This window comes from Electrophorus electricus, chromosome 3 (genome assembly GCF_041902795.1).
Source record: "Electrophorus electricus isolate QZ-2024a chromosome 3, ASM4190279v1, whole genome shotgun sequence".
In the NCBI taxonomy this organism is placed as follows: domain Eukaryota; kingdom Metazoa; phylum Chordata; class Actinopteri; order Gymnotiformes; family Gymnotidae; genus Electrophorus; species Electrophorus electricus.
In genome coordinates this window covers 6,571,203-6,594,345 of record NC_137499.1, presented here as the reverse complement: position 1 = coordinate 6,594,345, position 23,143 = coordinate 6,571,203, and the positions used below count along the sequence as shown (strand labels likewise).

General features: G+C 48.1%; 3 protein-coding genes across 13 annotated transcripts in view; 2 read left to right on the top strand and 1 right to left on the bottom strand.

The window, feature by feature from the left end:
- Nucleotides 1-9,141, top strand: part of adamtsl3 (ADAMTS-like 3) — a 96,739-nt gene extending 87,598 nt beyond the window's left edge. For 2 of the 5 annotated variants that reach the window (XM_027019845.3, XM_081710048.1), the window contains 9 exons: nucleotides 92-220; nucleotides 1,796-1,978; nucleotides 2,799-2,924; nucleotides 3,115-3,327; nucleotides 4,491-4,674; nucleotides 6,487-6,691; nucleotides 7,165-7,271; nucleotides 7,381-7,595; nucleotides 7,819-9,141. In XM_027019845.3, the coding sequence (XP_026875646.2) occupies nucleotides 92-220; nucleotides 1,796-1,978; nucleotides 2,799-2,924; nucleotides 3,115-3,327; nucleotides 4,491-4,674; nucleotides 6,487-6,691; nucleotides 7,165-7,271; nucleotides 7,381-7,595; nucleotides 7,819-7,937 (1,481 nt within the window). In that variant the 3' untranslated portion in view covers nucleotides 7,938-9,141. The other 3 variants (XM_081710047.1, XM_035526907.2, XM_081710049.1) reach the window with 3 other exon arrangements.
- Nucleotides 8,900-14,008, bottom strand: saxo2 (stabilizer of axonemal microtubules 2). Its single transcript, XM_027019846.3, has 4 exons — nucleotides 13,860-14,008; nucleotides 13,144-13,323; nucleotides 11,725-11,927; nucleotides 8,900-11,061 (listed from the first exon to the last, which is right to left on the bottom strand). Exons 1-4 carry the CDS (start codon nucleotides 13,895-13,897, stop codon nucleotides 10,073-10,075), a joined length of 1,410 nt encoding a protein of 469 aa, XP_026875647.2. The 5' UTR covers nucleotides 13,898-14,008; the 3' UTR covers nucleotides 8,900-10,072.
- The window catches only part of efl1 (elongation factor like GTPase 1), a 62,185-nt gene continuing 52,984 nt past the window's right edge, over nucleotides 13,943-23,143 (top strand). For 3 of the 7 annotated variants that reach the window (XM_081710052.1, XM_081710053.1, XM_081710054.1), the window contains exons 1-11: nucleotides 13,957-14,092; nucleotides 14,501-14,592; nucleotides 14,678-14,745; nucleotides 14,835-14,919; nucleotides 15,018-15,151; nucleotides 15,580-15,717; nucleotides 16,697-16,902; nucleotides 17,931-18,102; nucleotides 20,813-20,892; nucleotides 21,082-21,218; nucleotides 21,854-21,976. In XM_081710052.1, coding sequence (XP_081566178.1) covers nucleotides 14,502-14,592; nucleotides 14,678-14,745; nucleotides 14,835-14,919; nucleotides 15,018-15,151; nucleotides 15,580-15,717; nucleotides 16,697-16,902; nucleotides 17,931-18,102; nucleotides 20,813-20,892; nucleotides 21,082-21,218; nucleotides 21,854-21,976 — 1,234 coding nt within the window. In that variant the 5' untranslated portion in view covers nucleotides 13,957-14,092; nucleotide 14,501. Of the gene's footprint in view, nucleotides 14,093-14,495; nucleotides 14,593-14,677; nucleotides 14,746-14,834; nucleotides 14,920-15,017; nucleotides 15,152-15,579; nucleotides 15,718-16,696; nucleotides 16,903-17,930; nucleotides 18,103-20,812; nucleotides 20,893-21,081; nucleotides 21,219-21,853; nucleotides 21,977-23,143 lie in introns of all 7 variants that reach the window. The other 4 variants (XM_081710051.1, XM_081710050.1, XM_081710055.1 and 1 more) reach the window with 3 other exon arrangements.

Sequence of the window (23,143 nt, the reverse complement as noted above, 5' to 3'; positions counted from 1 at the left end):
CTCGCGCGCACACACACAAACACACAGTGTTCATGTGCACTGACATCAGCTGCACTTTGCTGTGGTTATCTGATGTTTTTCTGTTTGACAGATTCCCCTGCCATCGCAGCCTCCTCCAGGAATGTGTCAGATCTGCACAGCTACAGCCTGAAGGTGGCAGTAGGGGGCCGAATCAGCGCCCGCGTGGGCGCCAATCTCACGCTTCAGTGTCCCGCAACAGGTCAGTGAGATCTAACGCCTAAAAGCTCAGACACACACACACACACACACACACACACACTGTTATCTGGTAATTGAGTGTAAAGTGTTTTTAACACTGCTGTATTATAAAGCCTGTCTCCCTGTAGATTTACTGTAAAACCCACTACTGTGTAGATCTTTACCAGCGGCTGACTGTTGATCTTGAATGCTGAAGTTCTGGTTTTCCCACTAAGAACAAACGAAACATCAGGGCAACATCGAGATCACTGCCAGCGACAGACTAGTTCGGAAGAAACTGCGTGCAAAGTCTGCAGGGGCCAGACTTCACTGTTCCCCGTCATTTAGGGGCTTCCGACGCAACGGCGCCATTTTGCGGAACCCGGCGGGCGCACGCCTCATTCTTTACATTGTGACTTGCACGTGTGGTTTACGGGGTCAAAAGCCAAGGCTGCACCCCAAAGCCCATCAGTCCAAGCACGTGTGGCTCCGCCCTTTCCTCCGTGAGAGAAGGGAAAGAGGAACGAGGGAGATAGAAATAACCCGTCCAGCTGGCGATACGTGGGCAGAGAACAGCAGGTGGAGAGACTGAGGTGGTAGCACTGGAAGGACTTTCAGTCATTAAACTGAAGGTGCGGAGAGATGTCTTAAAGAGCAGCTGTTCAGGTTCAAGGCAAAGAGTGGAGACTCAGACAGAAACACACACACAAACACACACACACACACACACACACACACACACACACATTGCACACACATACGCCTTTATTGTATTGGTGTAAGCCAAAAGGTCTTTTATCTCTGATAACAGAAGGTAATTGAATGTGTATCGTGCAGGACATTTTGTGTGTGTGCGTGTATGCAAGTGTGTGTGTGCGAGTAGACCTGCCTTTTTCTATAACCATAGAAAATGCCTTTTTCTCTATCACGGTACACATATTAAATCTGCCTGCTTTGCCCTGGTTACACCACACAGGCTTGGTAGATACAGTAACTGTTACAATATTGCCTCCTAGTGGTAGGAGGTGTAAAATCTTTGCGACCTCTAAGGTCAATGCATTAAGGTCACTGAACTGAACAGCATTTTAGCTTCCCACACTTGTGTCTCCACTCCATCTTTAAATGTCTGCCTGCCCACGCTCTGTCCAGCTCTGCTATATCCACCGCGCTCAGAAGTATATTGGCGCTAATGTCTCCCCTCTGTCAAATAGAAGCCTATAAAATGCTGAGACCTGGCGCATGTGCTGCTCATTACGGCAGACAGGAATGTCTCGGGGGACCAGATTGGACCGAGGCAATTTGCATTCATTACATCCATTTGTATGAGTACTTTGTGGCAGTCTGCAGGCCTGTTGTGCCGCTCAGCACCGTCTGCGCCTTCCTGAACGACAGCACGCCTCCAAGTCGATATCCGACTCCTTCCAGCCGACGGCTTGTGTCCTCTGATCCCAGATCACTCATTTTATAGCCTCCCTAGCTCAGATCAGGACTTGGCTGAGGAATAAACTGTCCCCGGCGCAGCGCCGCCGTGGAAGCGGACCCCTTTAAGTGTGGGCCTGGCTGATTTAGAGCGGGTTGGCGTGTTTCCCGGGAACAGGTGTCCCCGCACCCAACGTCAGCTGGCGTCGCCTGGAGGGGGCTCTGGGCACCGGGGCCAGCCCACTCCTAGACGGCTCTCTGCTGCTCCGTGACCTCTCGCCACACGACTACGGCACCTACATCTGCGTGGCGGCCAACCCCATCGGCAAGGCGGCAGCCTCCAGCGCGCTCCGCGTGGCAGGTGAGTCCCGTTGCGGGCGGAGCCATCTGTTCTCCTCCTGCCTGCCATGTCTTTTCCTCCCCGTGGAGGCCTGGCCGTGCCCTGCACAAGCTGGCGTGGCTTTCCTGAAAGGCAGGCTGCTTAGACTAAGCCCTACAGTCGCCCGGAAGGCCCATTCAGAGCGAGGGTGCGTGCCTGTCTGCACTGCGCCGGCTCGGGAGATCAGGGGGTCAGGGTAGGCACCGTGTCCAGGAAAGAGTGAATCCTCTTCCCAACTACAGAGCTTGCTGCTCATTAGTTCTAGATGAGCTGGGGGGGTGGGGGGGGGGGGTCACGTTCAGTCTCTGAGCCGCTGGGAAACTTGTGTTAGGGAGCAGAAATATTATAGAGACTCACCATTAGAGCTGGGCAGAGTGATGATGTGTTACCTTCATATAATGGCAGGAAATTTGCAGGCGGTGGAAGTAGGATGTTGTCATATGTCATATCTGGTCTCGGCATTTGACTCCGTATTGCTGACGTTTGTGAGTTAACGACTCCGGGTGATGAATTCATGATTTGGCGTTTCATTCTTCCGCAGCCTCCTCCCAGTGGGACATCATTCATTAGCCCTTCTGATGCTTGCCAGCGTGCCAAACTAAATAATATCTAAAAATAAACTTGTTGTGTGTCAGGATGTCAGGAAGTGATCGGTTTGTATTTCCACTTGCTTCTCTGTATCTTTGGTGGATTAGGTTTTAGGTGTCACGTAAAAGACAGACAGATGGGGTGGTTGCACAGGAGTGACTGCATTTGATCACGGTGGAACGACGCTGCTTTCTGTTGTTGTGACTGTTGTCAGGGCCAACGGTGGCAGCGTCTGAAGAGCCGGCCTCCGCGCTGAAGGAGACGAACAGGAAAAGAGTTCTGATGGCTTCTCGGATCGGAACCAGCATCGCGGTCAGACCCGGGGACATTCTGAGGATAGGTGCAGGGCTCATACTGATACTGATGACTGTGTTTGTGTGTGTGTGTGTGTGTGTGTGTGTGTGTGTGTGTGTGTGTGTGTATGTGTGTGTGTGTAAGAGTGGGCACATCCAGCTCCAGCTCATCAGAGGTACTCCCACCTCCCCCTCCCACCCCTGTCCGGCCCCTACACCTCCTCCTTTTGTCCCCAGGCTGCCCTGTTGCCCCCAGCCACAGGAAGCCCATTAAGTGGACCTACCAGAACCAAACCCTGAAGCAGGTGGCAGGCCTCCACCACCGTCTGCTGGTGGGCGGCCGTGTCCTGGAAGTGAATACTCTGGGTGGAATGTTTGACGGGCGCTATGGTTGCCAGACGAGCGCCAACAACCAACTCCTCTCCGCCTGGATTCACGTCCTCCCACAGGGTCAGTGTGCAGGGCAGTGGTGGCTCAGTGCTTAAGGTACTCACCAAATAATCAGGAGGTTACTGGTTCAGCTTCCACTGCTACCAAGTTGCCACTCTTTGGCTTATGAGCAAGACCCTTCACCCTCAACTGCTCAATTTGTGTTCAGTCATAATTGTAAGTCACTTTGGTAAACGTTGTAAATGTGTGTGTGTCTGTGTGTGTGTGTGCAGTTGTGTAAGCGAGGGAGTGGGCAGTTCTAATTGGTTGATCATACCGCCGCATGCATGGTGTCTGGACACATCCTGTTTCCTCCCGCTCACTCACGTCTCCACCCACCCCCAGGGATTGTATGTAGAGGTCGGGGCATCTCGCCTGTCTCTTGATCTCATAAATCACAGACTGGCCCTTGAGTCAGGACCAAAACAGGACTTCAGACCTGATCCCACCCAGCTCCAACCCTGGACATCAGCACCCTGATAGCCTAATCACACACACCTGATCCTTTAAAGTAGGTCTTCACTGGCAGTGGGATATTGGAGCCAGGTGTGTTGGATGGGAGCACTGCAGAGTGGCGTATATCCAGGACCTCGGAGTGGGAGGCCGAGGCGTGATAGATTCCATTAAGCTCCCAGGCCCAAAATACTGAACTCCCTTAACTAGTACAAATGTTTTGCAGGTACATGCACTCTTGCTTCCAGTCCTTGCTTAAGTGCTTCTCTCTGAAATGGTTTAGAGTAGGCTCATAAACGTGTTAATTCAAGTGTGAATGAAATGCAACTAACTAATATATATATATATATATATATATATATATATATATATATATATATATATATATATATATATATATATATATATATATATAATGTGTGTGTGTGTATATATAATTTTTTTTTTTTTTGTATTTTTTTTTTTATTCACTGATCAGTTATGTCATTTTCAAGTGCATTTATATTTTAGGGCATTTATCCAAAATGACTTTCAATTGAGGGTTAAGGGTCTTGCTCAGGGGCCCAAACCGTGACGACTTGACAGCGGCCAGTTGACAGAACTGGCGACTTGCATAAATCAGCATGACAGTGTGGGTTCTGTGGAAACTGAACCCGTGACCTCGGCGTCACCACCACCCTGCTGGTGTAAACACGGGCCTGCCTAACTGAGGTTTGGTCTTCTGCGTGCAGCGTTTGAGTGGCGTTTCACCGGATGGAGCGCGTGCAGCGCCAGCTGTGGGAACAGGGGCTTCCAGACCAGGCAGTCGCGTTGCGTGAGTGCTGACGGCCAAGACACGCCCCCCTCTTCCTGCCAGAACCTCCCCAGCCCTGGGCCCTGGCCCCGCCCCTGCAACCTCCGCAACTGCCCTGCCAGGTAGCCTCCTCACTCCCCCAACGTCCGAACTGGGACGTATACCATCCTTTGAGTGTCTGTAATGAACCTGAAACTTCTAAAATCTCCTTAGGCTGAACGTGGGGTTAAAAGTATTGGCTCGTGTTTTTGTTTGTTTGCCAGTTTCTATTTTTACATTTTTGTATCCTTTCAAAAATGTATCACACATCCAAACCTGATGCCTCTAAAGCTATGCCTCTTTCCCTATTCCAAGGCCTTCAGCTAAAAGGTCTTTTGTGTAAAGTACAGTTTTATCCACTTGTGTGCGATAAATCCTCCCAGGATGACTGATTGCTTTTATACGCCTCCCAAAGCAGTAGACGCGAGAAGGAGTCCACCCCAAACCACCTGACAGCAGGTCAGAGATTCTGGGATGAGCAACCCTCCACCTTCGGAAACCCACTCATCATGCAGCTCCAAACATCGGCGTGGGGGTTGTGCGGGAGGGCCGTCGGGGAGGAGTGAGCAAGGGGAGGTGGTGGGGGTAGCAGCAAACGGCAGAGTGTTGAGTCCTGCAGGGGGCGTCCTTTACGTCAGTCGGGGGACCGGAGAAGAAATGGCTCGCTGCTATGGAAACGCTACCAAACTGTCCTTCGCCAAAGCAGTCTTGGTGTTCACTGCCCCTGCCTTAAACCATCCTAGAGAATCCTTACAGAGTCCGTGTCATTTCAGGTACAAACTCTCTGCCTTCAGTGACGGTTGCCAATATTAATTAGCACATCAGTCCTATAGGCCTCTAAAGGCCACCGTCCATCGCGGACCGGACACGGACCGGCCGCCTTTTAAAGGAGCAGACGGCCGGTCCACCGCAGCCGTACCGTGTAGCCGTCCGCGCCAAAAGCATCACGTGCTCACTGCGAAGTGGCGGGGATCTGGGAAAGAGCTTAGCGGCGCCTCTGGCCCATCTGTGAGGGGGTCCTCGCACAAAGCTCGTCTTTGTTACTGCTCGGCCTGCTCCTCACCGCAGAAGTGAGAGCACCGTGTTCACCTCTCCTCCACTCCCACCCCTCAGCCCCAACTGTGGGCTCGAGAGCAAACCCAGGTTCTCGCATGGCATCGTGCCTCCGCCCGGATGTCACCTCCAAAAAGGGTGGATCCTGGTTTTGTTCGCCATGCATTCAAATGTGAAGAATTGGGTGTTATGGCATCCTTAGAGCAACTGTGTCTAAAAACCCAAATTTTTTACTCAAATGATTTGAATTTTTACCTGAATTGAAAACCTGGGCATATGTATCTCACTTTCCCTGCGTTACTCCTGTGTATATGTGCAACACCCCGTTTGGCTTGCGTGTCGTACAGCATGGTATCACGGAACTTTGTCTAAGAAAAAGCGCAAACATTGATGCATATTGAAATGCGTGATGGACGGCTCTCCTGTGCTTCCTCCAGCACACCTTAACGAACCCGTCGGGTAATCATCCAGCAATGTATGCTTCCTGTGCAAAGTCTGGCACGCCCAAGTACAGGAAACCCTACAGTGTGTAGCGCGCAGGGTTGACACACATCAAATACGCCGTCATATACAGTCCTCTCAAGTGTTCGGTGGGAAGTTCCTTAATGTGCACACCTCCTGGAGTATGGTTTGAAGTTTGTTGAAATGCACACGGATCAGAGTTTGGTCTACAGTTCATTAGTGTGCTTGCCTCAGAGTTCAGTCCAAAGTCTGTTATCATGGGCTCTTTGTGGAGTTCACTCTAAACTTCGTTAACTTGCGCTCCTCTCAGAATTCTGTCTAAGGACGGATAACTTGCCCTCCTCGCAGTGCTCCACCTGAAATCCATGTACTCCTTTCAGCTGGGCATCCACCGTCTGGTCCAAGTGCTCCACGGCATGCGGCCGGGGCTTCCGCCAGCGGCAGGTGTCCTGCCAGCGTCTGGAGGCTGCCGGCAGCATGCGGGTGCTGCCCGCCGCTGCGTGCGAAGGAATCCCTCGCCCCGCCAACAGAGAGCCCTGCTCCTCGGACATCTGCGCCGAGTGGATCGCCAGCCGCTGGGGACAGGTAACTGCCATCTCTAAACCTCTCCTCCTAGGGTGGATTACAAAGGGCCGAAGAAGAATTTCCCCAAAGGTGCCGTAGGATCAAGGTATTTTTTCGGTAGCAGAGAGAGCACGATTTTGATCACCTGTTGTAATACTGCAGATGTAATTCTGCCATGCTTCTGGGGCACCAAGCCTTGAACTGCATGAAAATTGTGTGTTCGCAATGACAGAGACTAAATAGATGCCAAATTAAAGAGACAGGATTAACACACAAGATGCCAAATTAAAGAGGCAGGATTAACAGTCAAGATGGTAAATTAAAGAGGCAGGATTAATACTCCAAATTACAAGCACTCTCATGATCTTCATTATAAGCACCGAGGTATTACCATACCTGAGAACCTGCTGTCATGAAATTACCTTCCACTAGACTTACGGCTGGGTTCTCCTTGTACTATTTGTGTGTGTGTGTGTGTGTGTGTGTGTGTGTAGTGCTCCGGGCGCTGTCTCAGTCCCGCCGTAGCCACTCAGAGCAGGACAGTGTCCTGCAGACATCTGAATGGCTCCAACTCCACAAGCACCTGCGATCCCAAGGAAAGGTGTGCCACTGCTCTCCCACATACACACGCTGTCTACACACACACACACACACACACACACAGACACACACACACACAATCACAACGCACACGCACTTTCTCTCCCCAGACCGGCCTCGGTGCGGAACTGCACGTCAGAGATGTGCGATGTTCTCTGGAGGGCGTTGCCATGGAGACCATGCACGGTGGCCTGCGGAAGCGGCTTTCAGTCCCGCAAGGTGGAATGCGTCCATCGCCATAACAACAAGACCCTCCCTGACCGGCAGTGCACCTGGCAGCGGCGTCCCGTCACCTGGCAACACTGCAACGTCACGTCCTGTGGCAGTAGGCCTCTCGCTTCTCCATTCTCTTAAAGTATTTCCTGTTAGTTCTGCGTGTTGCTATGGCACAAACTGAACAAATAAATAAGGAAGGTCCCAACAAAGATGCTTCAACTATTAAAAAAATAAATAAATACCCGGTTGTAACAGAATAGTCAATAGACTATGGTTTTGTTTGACTTTTTTTTAAAACCCTTAATGACGACGGCTGTGTGTGGTTTGTGTAGATGAGTGCAAGGATACGACGCACTACTGCACGGTGGTGAAACGCCTCAGGCTCTGCCCCGTGGAGCCGTACAGACAGCGGTGCTGCCGGTCCTGCGCAGAGGACTCCGCCGCCACCTAGTGGACAGGCAAGGCACTGCTCGTAGTTTTGGCATCGGACTGATCCCCCGTTCAAACCCCAGCACGGCACGCCTCCAGAGGCCTGGGACAATTCTCAAGCGGATACGCTCCTGGATTTGCTCAACGAGCAAGAAGTACTTTTGGTACTTTTGAGTTTAAGTGGATGCACTATTTAGTAAGGACCTTCACCCAGGGCGAAAGGCTAAGAGCTGTGGACGGGCTTTGAGGTCATCAGTGAAGGTGAAAACAGAGTCCTACAGCTCTCTGTGCTCTGTGATTTTAGCCAACCTTGTTCACTAATGTATGTATTAATTTATAAGAAATGTGTTTACTGCTATATTGTTACTGGTTTGACTATTAAAAAAAAACAACAGAGAATGGACCATTCACGCATGTGAAGGGAAAGTGAATTGGATACGGTGGAAGTGTACATAGCACACTGACATTAAAACTAATGCAACGCCATAAAAGCACATCAGGCCATTAAAGAGTGACTCTTTTCTTTCCGCTGACGTTTTCGTTAGGACCTACATGAATATGGCATTTTGAAGGTTTAATATGTAGAATGAAGGCTTGACGTTGCATTGTTTTCTGTGATGTGTGTGTGTGTGTGTTTTTTTTTTCTTCAGTTGGAAAGCCTTTCCCGTGTGCTCTTCGCATGTTCAACCAATGTGCTGCATTGTAAAATATTTCTTGTATATAATGTGTTTTTAAGTGCAATATTGTACATTGAGTGTAGAGATTTTGGACTTTATTTTCTTACCTCCCAGTTTAGTTTACATTGTAATCCATATTTAAAACTAAAACATATAAAAGCATTTAGCACTTGTTGATGTTAATGGGCGAGTTGAATATTTTGTCCTACTGTATTTCCAAGCATGCCTTTTGGTTTCATTTTGCAATGTGTGAACAGTTACACAGGCCATTTGTAATATGTACAGGCATTCAACAATACTTAATTGGCTACTGAGATATATATATATATATATATATATATATATATATATATATATATATGTATATAAATATAAATATAAATCTTTCTTCCAGAACATTCAGGATGTTGAGATGTACTGGATTTGTGCATGGCTCATGTTGAAACAGATGAGAGAGGACTCTCTCTAACTACTCACAACAATATCACTAACTACTCACTTCTGTGTTACAAAATTTAAAAAAATAAATAAACTTTTACAATCTGTTAATTCCCTTTTGATCATTACTGTCGCTGTAACATGCCTTGTGCGTATTACTTTAGGGGCAGATGATTCTTTGAAAGAAAGTTTGGCACATAAATGTTCACAATTCTTCAGAAATGCACAGAGCAGTGGACATAAATATTAGCTGAAATATAAAGCAATCTCTGTTGGTTTTAAACTATTTCTATATTTCTTTGCTTAATTGATAGAAGTGTAACAACATGTATTTTGATTGATGCATCAGTTTTAAAGGTTATGAGAGATCACACAGAGATCCACGTGGTGAAATCTACATGGAGTACATTCAACATTTCCCCATTGTTTTTGTGGTCAAAGATGAAAGATTATAGCAATCAGGATTTTCATTCAAACAAGATCTTAATTCATTAGTTCATTGCCATGCCCAGATTGCTTTGAATTTGAAATGTAACATTTATTGGCTAGACCCTATCTACTGTATCTTACTGACAAGAACCGCATCATATATACTGAGTTGAATTGTGGCTTGGCCTATTGCAGCCCTGTTATTTCATGTGTACTTATTGAATATCAGTGGTCTTTGTCAATTTGTGTATCATATATTGTTCAGAACATTCTGATTGCTCTTTTAAGTGCAGTGCTACAGGATCTAATACAATCAAGTGGGATTTTATGTTTTTGGAACCAATATTTTATATATGTGATTAAGCTAAAATATAATACATATTATTTATTATTACCATCAATTTTGAAAGAGCTATGTGCAAATGTCTTACTGTCTTGCCCTCTTATATCTTAATATGTCTTCAATTACGTTCCATCAACCTAATGCCATTACATTACATTTACATTATAAAAGATCATAAATACTAATTAAGGGTTAAATACTCTCCCAGACACGTGCAGTAAAGATGCAGAGAGATTTGAAATTTTACTGTGACTTAGTTAGGTCACATTCTTATGACATCACGGCCACTGCCTTAGGAGCCTGCATGTTACTGTCTGCAGCCATTTTCTCTTGGGAAGCCACTTTGTGAAAAAACCTGTGACCACATTCATCAGTGTCCACAAAGATGAACCCTGGGGGAGTGGTGAAGCTGGCCGGGCACACACTGATCTTCTTGGGAGTAAACTCTCTGCGGTACATGGTCCCATCCTCCATGGGGGCATCCTTTCTCAGGGGTGCGGCGAGAGGCTTGTAGCTGACGTTGCTCTGAGGCGGGTGCTGGATGAAGTGGGCCTTGAAGGTGGTCAGGTCCTCCATCTTGCCACGGGCTCTCCGGATCTCCTCAGGCTTGCGGATCACGTCCCGGCGCCGGGTCTCCCAGGCCTTGAAGTCCTCCTTCATGGTGGTGTTGCCCTGGAAGGGGGCAGCGGCGCGGGTGGGCTTGGAGAAGGGCTTGACGGAGACGAAGGGGTGGACGTTGTGCTTGACGTAGGTGGTCTGTGTGGTGGTGCTTAGGTCCATATCCGCCGTGGGGCTGGCGTAGCCCACCGCTTTGTGCGGCCGCGGGAGCGACACGGGCCACTGCTGGAAGCGGTCGCGGAACTCCGTGCTGCTCTGAAAGGGCGCGCCAGAGGACACCACGGCCCGGTCGGGCTTGCAGCTCTTGGTCTGCTGACCTGGCAGGCCCTGGTAGTCGCGCCGGTGAGTGGTGAGCTCCAAGAAAGGCTGGCTGCTTGGCTTGTACTCCTCTGGGGCTCGGACGAAGCGTACCTCCATCGCGTGGGGCACGTAGAAAAGTTGGTTGCTGGTCACACCCTCAAAAGGAGTGTCTGATAGCTTGGCTATGTTTGGCGGCTTGAAGCTCTCTCGGACGACGAGGCCTCTTGGGATGAAATCGTCTTGGAACGTTGTGGTGTTCCCAAACTTTGCTGATGGAGGCCGGTAAGCCATGTCTGCTTTGGGTAGCTCTCGCTTGTGAATTTCCCACTGACGAAAATCCTCTTTGAAAAACACAATGCAGTGTTTGCTACTTCAGAGACAAGATATTACATCTGAATGTAGTCACAAAGCATTAATAATTGAATTCTAGTAACAGACCTAAAATGTTTTGCCCCCAGTCTAATCTTCAGTTACTCTATCCCACTCACTGAGAACATTAAAGTCCTTTTCATTTCTTTAACTGTGCTTCCTCATTTCCTTTCTTCCTTATCACCTGCCTCTGGGCTAAATAGGTTTCCCGCCATACTCTGTGAGGTATAATTAACCTACAAACTCAATAAACCTCAATTAAAATAATTGATTTAACATCAGTTAGTGCCTTGTACGTGTTCTAACCATCCCTGACTTGAAAGTCTACTCTCTACTCACTTCTCAAATCCTCAGAGCATTTAAAGAATTGATTATGTCCTTAGCGACAGTGGACATGGATGGATTTCCAGGTCGCAGGCTCAAAGAGTCAGGGAGGCACTAATTAGGGTATTGAACAGAATCCTATCTAGTGCAGGTGCGCTTGGAGTCGGATGCAGTACTAATGTGGAGGGTCTGGCAAGACCCATGGACCGTGTTGAAACACTCTGAAAAGGGCAAGGCTAAGCCTTCAGCTTTCGCATCTCCCACCTCTGTTCACAGGGCGCAACAACGCAGCCTGGGATGTTGGGTTTTACCTTTGTAGGTGGGCACCGTGTCCAGTTTGGCGCTGCTGGCTCTGGGCTGCTCCTTTGGCCGCGGCGGTGGCACCGGCAGCAGCTCGTAGGGGTTGAAGTCCTGTTTGTAAGTGGTGGCCAGGTCGATTTCACCTGGGTTTGGTTGGTACTCCACCTCAGGCTTCCTGGGACGCTGGCTGACTTCGTAGGGGACGTAATCGGACCTTAAGGTACACAAAAAAGGGACACCGCAACAGCAGGCCAAGTGGGCTGCTGGTTTGATCCAGCTATGCATGCACATATCATCATCATCATCATCATCATGTTTTATTTATATAGCGCTTTTCTGGGCCCTCTAAGTTTGCAAACCAAAACAAACCAAAAGTAACATTTGACAGATGAAAGAGTCGAGCAGTCACACACAGATTGGAGTAGTGCACTGAATAGCCTGCCCTGATAGCAGTCTACTGTCCAAGGAGTGGAGGGTGTGTGATGGGATATAAAGCTCATAAAGGGCTCTGAATGTAAATCTGGGGACAGACCTGAAACCAGCGTAGTCAATGGAGGTACGCTGACCAGCACGCGTTAGGACTTTTAGGAGTTAAACCATTAAACAGAGATTCTAGAGTTTTGGCATCTTTTGAATTTATAAAAAAAGAAGACAAAAGTGAGCGATGTTATGAAGATGAAAAAGGGAGCTTTAGTGAAAGATGTAACGTGAGGTTCGAGTGATGGTGTGGAATCAAGAAGAAGACAGAGATTCTGACAGGTTGCACCGGCTCAACAACCGCACCATGGATAGAGACAGAGAAACTAAACAATCTGCACACTTGGGGCCTACTAACAATACTTTGATTCTGGCAGTGTTTTGCTTAGGAAAGTTCACAACCACCTAAAACTGCAAAATCACATATGCAATCAACACCTGTATCAGGGCAAGGATGGCGAGACTCCTCATGGAGAAAGTGATTAAATTATCACTTAGATATAACCAAATGTACTCGGCAGAACAGGGAAAGCTGGAAACCAGGACTACAGTACAGATCATTTGTCACTTCAAGCACACATTTCCACTCCCATTAGTGTTTAAAATTTGCTTACAGCAAATACACAGTAAACGTTTGCGCAACCGTAGATTAATTATTCTTAAACATAAGAAAGTAAATAATTTAAATGCTTATCTAAAGTTATACAATATTTAAATTTAAATTGGAGGATACTTCATTACTATATATTTATGTAGCTACTATAGAATATTTTATTTATCATTATTCATTTCAATGTAAACCTCATAGCTTTGTTTATGGAAAACTTTTAACTCCACCCCTACCAAACATCCTTGATGGTCAATGCGGTTAATGCAGAATCGCAATCCTAATTCCCCTTTTAGGGAACTTCCTAGCGTGCAACCATAATGGATACCTATGTGAAACAAATTACCTGAATGTCGTCGTCCCGTCCATCTTGCCCCGGTTTCCCTGGTGCTCGTATGTGGGTTTCGGGCTCCGGGTAGGCTGGCAGATCTCATAGGCGGGGTATTTCTCGGCGTACTCGCTCACCACACACGCCCTGCTGCTCCTCCGATACAGCGCCGTGGGCCCGTGTGCGCACCGGTGGCGGCTACGCGGGGTTCGGGTTCAGGAAAGCGCCGTGTCAAAACCACTTCTTATAATAATATAATAATGACGACGCTTGCGTAGGTCTTAATCGGGCTAACCGAAGATCGCATCGAAGAGAAAGGCGAAACAATGTTTGGTCTCTGTGAGTTCATAGGCAAATACGTCGTCGCCCATGACAACAACTTCGTAAGAATTGCAGCACACTCACCTGCGGTCGTCATAGGTTTATGTGGCTAGATACTGGAGACGGGCTTCATGTTAGCACAGCGTTGTAATGCATGGTTCTGTTTGGTTTTATTTTGTGAACGCTGACATTTTAAACTAGGCTTAAAAAATGTCATATTCGAACCAGAACAAGGCGGTTTGAAACATCGCAGGGAGATGGCTGGACATAGCGGCTTTTGGGAGTCAGCTCTAAACTCTAACGTGTTTAATCATTTGACAAGTTTTGATTCTCTCTCTCTGAGAAATTGTTTAAAGAATCATCATATCTAATTAATATTTATAAAAGTAAAAAATAAATAAACAAATGCTTACCCACAGTTGCAAATTTCACAAATACAAAGCCGTTTCATTTTGACTACTTTGGTTAACGAAGCGGATTTCAGCGGCTTGTCCCAGGGAGAGCGCAGCGACCAAGCGTCTCTAAGGCGGAACCTGGTTACCCGGCAACGAGCGAAGCGTCTCTGTGACGACAAGGCCTTACGTGTGTCATACGTCGATTCACGTCATACAGCTTCACTCTACTTCCGGGAAGGGGAACAAGAAACGTGAGTATTGCTAGTCATGTCTTTCTGCTGGTTTACCCACATGCGCCCTTTTCCGTACGCGTTTGGCATGCGGTGTTCATACTTACGTAGTTTAACAGCAACGTCAAAAGTACATTAAAGAAAAGTGAAGCTTGAAGTATCTTATCATGGAAGTTGGCTAGCTAGGTAGCCATCGCCATGCCAAGTAAACGTATGCATGTGTGCACCTGTAACCATAGTTCTCCTCAGCTGCTAACGTGACCTTTCTCCCGAAACGTTGGCAACATTTTTGTAGTATTCGATAGAAAATCGGAGTTACAGCTGGTTAGCTTGCTAACTCAACTTGATCCATGTCGTGACACGTGAGAATGTACAGCTCATCAAGCTGGCTAGCTAACCGCGGGCTATTTCGCCTTTTCCTAAGATCAGAATGGGACACACGAGTTTAGAAAAAATCATCGCACTGCAGAAGAAACCCTCAAACATCAGAAATATATGCATTCTGGCTCACGTCGACCATGGTAAGTCCTAGCCTACGAGTTGTTGGGATGATATAATGTGATTTACAGCTTGTTCAACTGTTCGGCGACGTGTTACCGTTTACAGGTAAGACAACACTAGCGGATTGTTTGGTTGCGAGCAACGGAATTATATCCACGCGTCTAGCAGGGAAGGTACGTTGGTGTCATTATTAATCAGACTTGTGAAAACCTCACGCTTCCCTCTTCGTACGTTTCCAAGTGGCGTTCTCTTTTATCTTTAGCTGAGGTACCTTGACAGCCGTGAGGATGAGCAGATCCGAGGAATCACCATGAAATCCAGTGCCATTTCGTTGCACTTTTCGACAGGTAAGCCGCAGACCTGCGCGGCTGGATGCTGTCGTGTACGTTAGCGTGATGGTGCGCTTTATCGTCGTCTAACGCTTGCACGGCCCCGTTGTTCCCAGGGGAAACCGAATACCTCGTTAACCTGATCGACTCTCCGGGCCATGTGGACTTCTCCTCGGAGGTGTCCACCGCGGTGAGGCTGTGCGATGGGGCCATTGTCGTGGTGGATGCGGTGGAGGGAGTGTGTCCTCAGGTAGCGTGACTCTTTGTCCTTTTGCTGGCTTTGTTTTTGTCTTGGTTACTTCCCTGCATGCTCCTCGTCTCATTGGAATCGTGCTGTTGGGCTTGGAGCATCTTATCATGAAAGTTGGCTAGCTAGTTCACGATCGCCATGCCAAGTAAGCGTATGCAAGCGTGCACCTGTATCCATAGTTCTCCTCAGCTGCTTCCTTGTACAAGTGTTTTGGTAAATGGACTAAAATCCATCAAATCATGCCATGGGTGCTGGTAATTACACACAACACCATAGTAACAGGGCGCGTCAAATAGGGACGTGGTACTGGTTCTCCACAAATCGGATGAAAAGCTTTAATGCAGGCAACACGATAGCTAAATAGCATTGTAATTGTTCAGTTGTTGTTTTTGTTTTGTTTTTTTTGTTTTTTTTTTGATGTCATGCAGACCCAAGTCGTGTTGCGTCAGGCATGGCTGGAGAACATCCGGCCCCTACTGGTCATCAATAAGATGGACCGGCTCATCGTGGAGCTGAAGCTCAGCCCTCTGGAGGCTTACACGCACCTGCAGAAGATCCTGGAGCAGGTGAGCTACATTGCACCTCCTCTAGGGGGCGCTGGATCTGAACATGCTCCATGAAGGCTGGACCGTGTGCTTCTGGGGGAGCAGAACGCGGTGGGCGCCGTTTGTACGGAACCTTCTTGTTCTGCAGCAGGTTTTAGATGGTCCGCTTGCCGCAGAACAGGGGGCTTCCATACAAACCGTCGGGTACCGCGTCCAGTGTGCAGTTCTGGCACCACAGTGGTGAAATGGGCACACATGTCTTTCTGACTCGGTGCTTATTGGAAACAGACCTCCACCCTACCACTTCTGCTTCACTAGTTCTACTAGATTAGTATCACTTGGTCTTTTATGACGTTGCTCAAGTTCTGTTCACGCTTTCACTGACATTGCCGACCGCAAAGAAAAACCTCTTGCCGGTCTGGAACTCCTGATGCAGGCAGCTAAAGGGTGGGGTCTTGCTGACACTCAAAGTTGTTGAACTGCCATTTTCCAGAAATTGTCTCTTGCAGTACTTCATTTCATCTGCCAGCAAACATTGCCACTTAATGGCTGTATACATTTATAGCATCAAAGTAAACAAAGCACTTGTCGCCGTGCATGCAATCGTCGTCTGTGCATCACATAGTGGCGCTGAAAGAGTTCATTCTCTGGCTTCAAATATGCACTCAAAACAGTAACAAAGATGCAAGGAAAGAACGTCATGCATATTGTTATTTAGCCTTCTGTTTGAGAGCTGGGGAACGCCCACGTTAGACGTGCAGCTGTTCAGCTTTCACACCAGTGGAAATGTGCGTGCGTTCCAGTAAGGTTAACTGGTTCTTGAGAACCAGCCACCAGCTCCGGCATGAGTGCCTGAACTTTGTAGGTGGAATCGTGTGTGTGTGTGCGCGCGCGTGTGTGTGCATTTGTGTGATGGCAAGGGCCGTGTTTGCTGCCTGTCGCAGGTGAACGCCTGTTTGCTGCCTGTCGCAGGTGAACGCCTGTTTGCTGCCTGTCGCAGGTGAATGCTGTCACGGGCACGCTCTTCGCTTCCAAAGTGCTGGAGGAGCGAGCGGCGAAGGACACAGAGGAGCAGCAGCCCGCCCCCGGTGAGCAGGTGTACGACTGGAGCGCTGGTCTGGAAGAGACGGACGATTCACACCTGTACTTCAGCCCGGACCAGGGCAATGTGGCTTTTGCCAGCGCTATCGATGGCTGGGGCTTCAGGTACAGTGCAATGCCATCGAACACAGCCTCTGATATGGGCACTGGCTGAAGGTTCGACACACACACGGACTTCATTCTTACTCGAAATGAACATGTATATGAATGCTGCTTGTTTCATACAACATTGCACAGTTGAGACCAATATCTCATTCTTGGAAGGGACCTATGAGCATAACTATAAAAATATTTCAAATTAAACCCAAATTCACACAAATGCATTACATTCTCACTTGTGCTATTAGTACTGATTGGCTTCGTGTAGTTCATAATAGTTAGTTTGGCGCGTATAGCTTTTCCACAGATTGCCATAGTGATTAAGTGTCCACTAGATGGAGCCCTCAGCAAAGGTTTAGCGGCGACTTTCTCTCGCTGGTGTTTTGTACGGACACAGTCATTTAACTCGTGGAAGTAGGCTTTTCTCCGCGGTTCTACCACACCAGACTCTGCTGCCGTTGGCACCCATGGTTTTAGGGGTCCTCAGCCCTTGAAGCCCTACAGTCGGCGGAGCGTGGTTCCAGAGCCGAGGCCTGCTCACACACACGCTCACCCACACGTTCACTCAATTTGAAGAAGCCATAACATGGGAGGTTTGAAGACTTTACTCTCGTTACATAAGGATAGCGGCCCACCATGTCCTCCGTTCTTACCGGATTGGGATCGTTGGTTTATGCGTACGCTACCTTGCTTTACTGCTCTGTAGACGTATTTATAACGCTGACGTATAATCACAGGGGACATTCCTGCTCTTGTCATGACTCATTTAATGGGAAAATCTCATCTTGCACTATGGCTGGGGCTCAGGGACATGATGTCCTGTTTCAGAGAAGGGGGTGGAGATCCACATCACGTTACGAAAAAGAAATTAATATTGTCTTGGCCATTTATCTTGGGATGCCCAAATCCCAGCAAACGTTTTGTCCTTTATTTAATTGTGCTAAATGTTATTAACTGAACATGAAGAGGAAAAGAAACCTGGATATTTTAATGCTAAAAATAATTGAAAACATGTGTTTGTGCTGTGCTTTCAGCATCCGCATGTTTGCCCAGATCTACTCTCAGAAGATGGGCATTCGCTCGGAGCTCTTTCTGAAGACCCTGTGGGGGGATTTCTACCTCAACGCCAAAGCCAAGAAGATCATGAAGGGAGCGCAGGTTGGTGCTGTACTCGAGTCTGGTCTGAGTTCGACACCTCTGCCTGAGGTAATAAGAAACTGAACTTTTTCTGTTGAATATCAAGAATGCAAACAACAATTCAAACGGAATAAAACGGTAGTTACAAAACAGGCTTAAATAAAATCTGCACACAGATTGGATAACAGGGAAAAAGAAGTCGTTTCTCTTCTTGCTCCGTATCCTGTCAGTGAGCACGTTTTATTTTGAATAGCCTCGTGCTAAAGATGGCTAAGATTGCAAATGTACATTTTCACCTGCCGTTTATTACCCTGTCCATAAAATCTGGGATTATTCTCTACGGTTACGATAAGAACCGTGCGTTTCTCTTTACGTCTTTTAAAGAGAACCGTTCAGCAAAATGAATTCTGCCACACTTCATGGGCCCTTGGAAAAAGTACAATGAGCGGTAACCTACAGTAAGTGCAGCTTTTTCAGTAGGCTGAGGGGGAGATTATGGGAACGTTGGCTACGTGGGAGTTAAAAATAAGGGTGTGTAGGTAGTTGCTGTACACTTTGCAAACCATATTTCCAGCAGGTGTTGCGGCTGTCCGTGTTTAATATCGTCAATAGAAGTGCTCGTCACATTTAAGGGTGTCCACGTTCGCCATTAACGCTGTCCACTTCACACCAGACAGCAGCAGCGTTTCGGCTTGCTAGCGTCACATCCTAGACATACAACGGCACTCGTTTGTCGTGTCTGGTAAAGGCTTACTACCGCCTCATAAGAGGGCTTACTGCAGTGCGATAGCGGTCCGTTAGCATTTGTTTGCTTACGTCTCGGTAAATGTCACGCCACGTGTCGTCCACCGTGTTTTTCTGTGGTCTGCGCTATGTCTTTAGTGGCGCAGTGCTGACTGATGCGCTGAAATTGGACTGTTCATTCGCTGGCAGAGGAGTCTGACTTTTACGGAATACGTTTTAGAGAAGGGATCCAGAATAGCCTCACCATCATTTGTTTCCAAATGCTGCAGTGCCTTTACTAAGAAAATAATAACAACAATAATGTTGTTAGGCGATATGTTATTTTATGATGATCAAATATAACATTATTAATATATATCGTGTATAATGAATGATAATGTAATCAATTACAAATTGTTTTTCTTTCAATTTAAAGGGGGGGGGTCTTAATCTGGTCTCAGTCTTGTTTGCTGGTCTTGACTCAGACTCGGCTACTAAGAGTCCTGGTATTGACTCGGCCTAAGTGGTCTTGACTACGACACTAGCCCAAGTACAGCACTAGGTTGAGCCGTGCCCCTGGGTCGATGACCAGAAAACTAAAATATTATTTTTTTTACATATATTTACAAAGGTGAACTCTTATGTAAGTGCAGCCAAAATAAATGAAAGCAGAATTCCTAAACTACAGTGGCTCTGTAATTAAATTTATAGCTTCATCAGTCTAGTTTGGAGTGTTGCTACAGAGAGGCTGCAGTTTTTAGCTCTTTCACTTCGTGTGTGTGGGTGGGTGGGGAGCGGTGAGGGATGAGTGCACTAAAGTGTGTTGTGACAGCATGGCTCTTCCATTTAGCCGTCCTGCCTTTCAAGTGCCATTTAGGACACTCGCACATGCTGTTGCCCAGACTCTGCTATGCTAATGGCCAACACTTTCTCTCCTAAAGTTGCACTGTGGAGCCTTGAGAGGACATGCACCACACATGCATGCACACGCACGCAGAGATGCTGTAGTGTGTTTCTCTCCACAGCTAAATGAACCAGACACAATAGAGCCGGATACAGCGCTCAGCGCTTGGCTGAGCATCTGCGTTAACTCGCCCCGTAAACGATGAGGACATTCGTGGCGTTCCTGTTCCCTCATTTCACCTCTGACAACCTCGTTAGCCGCTGTTTTATACCGCTAACAAGAACGTCACTGAAGTGCCGTTTAAGGCTTAAAGTCACAATAACGTGCCTGTCTGTGAGCTCTGAGGAGCAGAGGTTTGGTCAGTTACCTTAATTATATTTCTGTCCTCAAATGAATCTGCAGCTCTGGGGATGTCCCCACCAGCTGGGGGGGGGGGTGCTCTGCTGATACCTTAATTGGGTCGTTTATCCTGTCGCAGGCTGTAAATAGGGTAGCACAGAAAGCTTGTGTGTGCATGCGCTCTCAATGGGCAAGAAAGCCTAATGGATCATGGGTGCAATCAAACCGCCCAGAAGCAGAGGAACTCTGCCGCCCCAGCCGTAAGTCCCAGCGGGATTGCAGACGGTGCGGGGGGTTCATGGCAGGCCGGACTGCGGGCTCCGGGCCCTGGGCCATGATCCTTCTCGACCCTCGCCGCTCCTTGGAACGCACGCACTGGCCGTCGTCTCTTCCCAGACCAATCGATCGTCCCGCTCGTTCCTGCCGTGGGCCGTCCACTGAGACGGGACCTATCATTATGCAGACAGGAGACGCGACCTCCAGTCAGGGGTGTCTGTCCGGAAGCCCTGCCAGGCACGGAGCAGCTCGGACGAGAGGAGTAAGTGGGCCGCGCGTTGGAGGCAGACCTCATTCCGTCATCTGCGGCCGCTTGCAAAAAGCCCCTGAGCGCATTAACAAGCTCCCACAGATGCCGCTCACAGCCAGTCAGGGGCACGTGCCGCGTGCAATCTTAGTTTAGCATGAAGAAGGTTGTGTAGGCAATTTAGATTTTTGTAGTGGGAAAAGTTCTAATCTTTCTTCAAACTCTGATGGTCACTGTCTGTCTCTCTCTGTCTTTCTATCTCTCTCTCTCTCTCTCACTCTCTGTCATAGTCGAAAGGAAAGAAGCCTCTGTTTGTTCAGCTGGTCCTGGACAATATCTGGAGTTTATATGATGCTGTGGTCACCAGAAGGTAACTAATCTGACACAAACGTAATTCTCCACTGGTTTCCTGATACCATCCTGTTAAAATTCTATATTTATATTTAGCAATGACCCTGTTTTTAGCTTTGCCTGAACCCAAACCACCTAAAAGTTTACAGTGTAAACGTCCGGATGTAATGGTGCACCAGAAAGTAACCAGCATTTCTGATGCTTCCAGAGACAAAGAAAAGGTGGACAAGATGGTGACCTCTTTGGGCATAAAGGTCATGGCACGTGACCTCCGACACGCCGACCCCAAAGTGCTCCTGAGTGCCATCTGTAGCCAATGGTTGCCCTTGTCCCAAACGGTGCTCTGTATCCTCTTCACCATACGGGGGCACTGTAGAGAAGCCCTTTGCCAAAATCCGCCCCCCCACCTCCCCGCCTAGCTCACGCCCACATAGTTACCTGACGGAGGTGACGGGTTAGTTACTTGTCAGAGATTGAGCATGCGTCCTACGTTATGCAATTTCTGACTAAATTTCATTCAGGAGCTCTGGAGATTTCATCTGACAGTTTGGTTGCTTATATCAGATTTCATCACGCAGAAAGTTTCCACGAGGACGACTTCTGGATGGCGCATGGCCCCGCCCCTTCCGCACCTGGCTCACCGATGGGGGAGGGTGTGCAGTAGCCGTTTGTAATTAACAATCTCCATCACTGCAGAGAGAGGCAGCACCAGCAGGTGCTTTGCAACATTGCCACTCTCATAATGACGGGCTTCCGTTACTAATCAGACCTGTCCAGTCCATTCGTGGTGGCCCGCCTGCTATCTATAGCAGGTTTGTGGGAAGCGCCAGCCTGTGTGCTGTTTGGGGGGAGGTGGTATTGGTGGTTTCGTAGTGGGGTGCCAGGCAGGGGGCGGAGCAGTTGGCAGGAGGAATGGGCGGACGCGGGGGGGGCTACATAGGTTCGTGGAGGAGCTTTTTGGCCTTAGCCGCGCCTCCCAGCAATGGTGTGCGAGAAGCTGCCGGCGCCGACCGACATTGCCGCGGAGAGGGTGGAGGCTCTGATGAGCGTGGGCGCACGCCGGTTCGACTCGCTGCCGGAGGAAACCCAGCAGCTGAAAAAAGGTGAGGGGGGGGACAAGGGGACTTGTCACATCTTATCGTTTAGCCGCATTTATGACATGGTCTACTTTTTTTAAAAGAGCGCTTCACGTGTAACAGTTTCACATGTAATGCGGGTCATGTGGTTACAGCTAGAATTTTAGAAAGATGCAACAGCCTAAAATTGGTTTAATGTTCGTATTGGTGTCAAATAAAGCGGTCCCGATGGCTTGAGACTGCCGATCGCTTCCCAAGCCGCACAAATGGGGGTAACGGAGCTTCCTAAAGCCTCTTGGTTCAGCCCTTTCTGACTTCCCTGAGGAAGTACCTTCCCTCAGTTCAGCGGTCCTGTGCGAGAGAGTCCCAGCCAGTGCCAAGACATTCAAACGTCAGGTTTGATGGGAACCCGCTGGGCGAAAAAACGAAAAAAACGAAACCTTTTCCCCATGTCCTCGTTCTGTGGTGCGAAGCTCGGGTCAAGCGTTGGTTTCGTTTCTCTGAGGTGACTTTCTCGCCGCCCTCAACATGTGGGCCTCACTGACTGCTCTGCAGTCATGTTTACGCGCGTCGCTCTTCCGTCCTCATCCATTTCTCTCTCTCCTTTTTTTTTTTTTTTTTTTTTTTTTTTTAATAAAAAAAGTGTTGGTTTTTTTAATTCGTCGCCCAGACTTCATTTCCGCAGTGTCACGGTGGTGTCCCTTCCCCTTTGTTGCTGGTGCGTTCCGGTTCACTAGCGCAGCTGAGCGCCGATTTTTTGTTGTTGTTGTTGTTTGTTTGTTTTTTTAATCTTCCCAATCAGGGCCTTCTGAGGCCTGGATTTTCTTCACTTTTAGTTTTGTTCTTGCCTCTCTCTCGCTCTCCCCCCCCTTTCTTTGCCTGTAGCTCCACACACACATTTATACAGGCAAGTGCCAAGGCAAACTAGCTGCTGCTTGTTTTCTCAGCCTCAAATGAACTCGTTGTCAGAACTTGGTCACCACCACTAAATCGAGTTTGTTGTTGCTTTATTCATTTCATTTGCTTTACCCTTGAATGAACACGGTTTTTAGTGATACAGTTGGTTATCAAAATCTTAAGCCACACGGCATAAAAAATCCAAAAAACCTTGCAGACTCTAGACCCTTTGATGCGCAGCTCCACGTGCCTCATGCCCGTCGCGTCTCCTCCTGGCCCTCAGGCTCCCAGTCTGCA

Excerpts from the sequence above, each read along its gene's own strand:
- saxo2 (XM_027019846.3), bottom strand. The coding sequence starts at position 13,897 with ATGAAACGGCTTTGTATTTGTGAAATTTGCAACTGTGG. Across the intron at positions 11,928-13,143 it reads GACGGGACGACGACATTCAG|GTCCGATTACGTCCCCTACG; the intron begins GTAATTTGTTTC and ends GTGTACCTTAAG. Across the intron at positions 11,062-11,724 it reads CACGGTGCCCACCTACAAAG|AGGATTTTCGTCAGTGGGAA; the intron begins GTAAAACCCAAC and ends TGTTTTTCAAAG.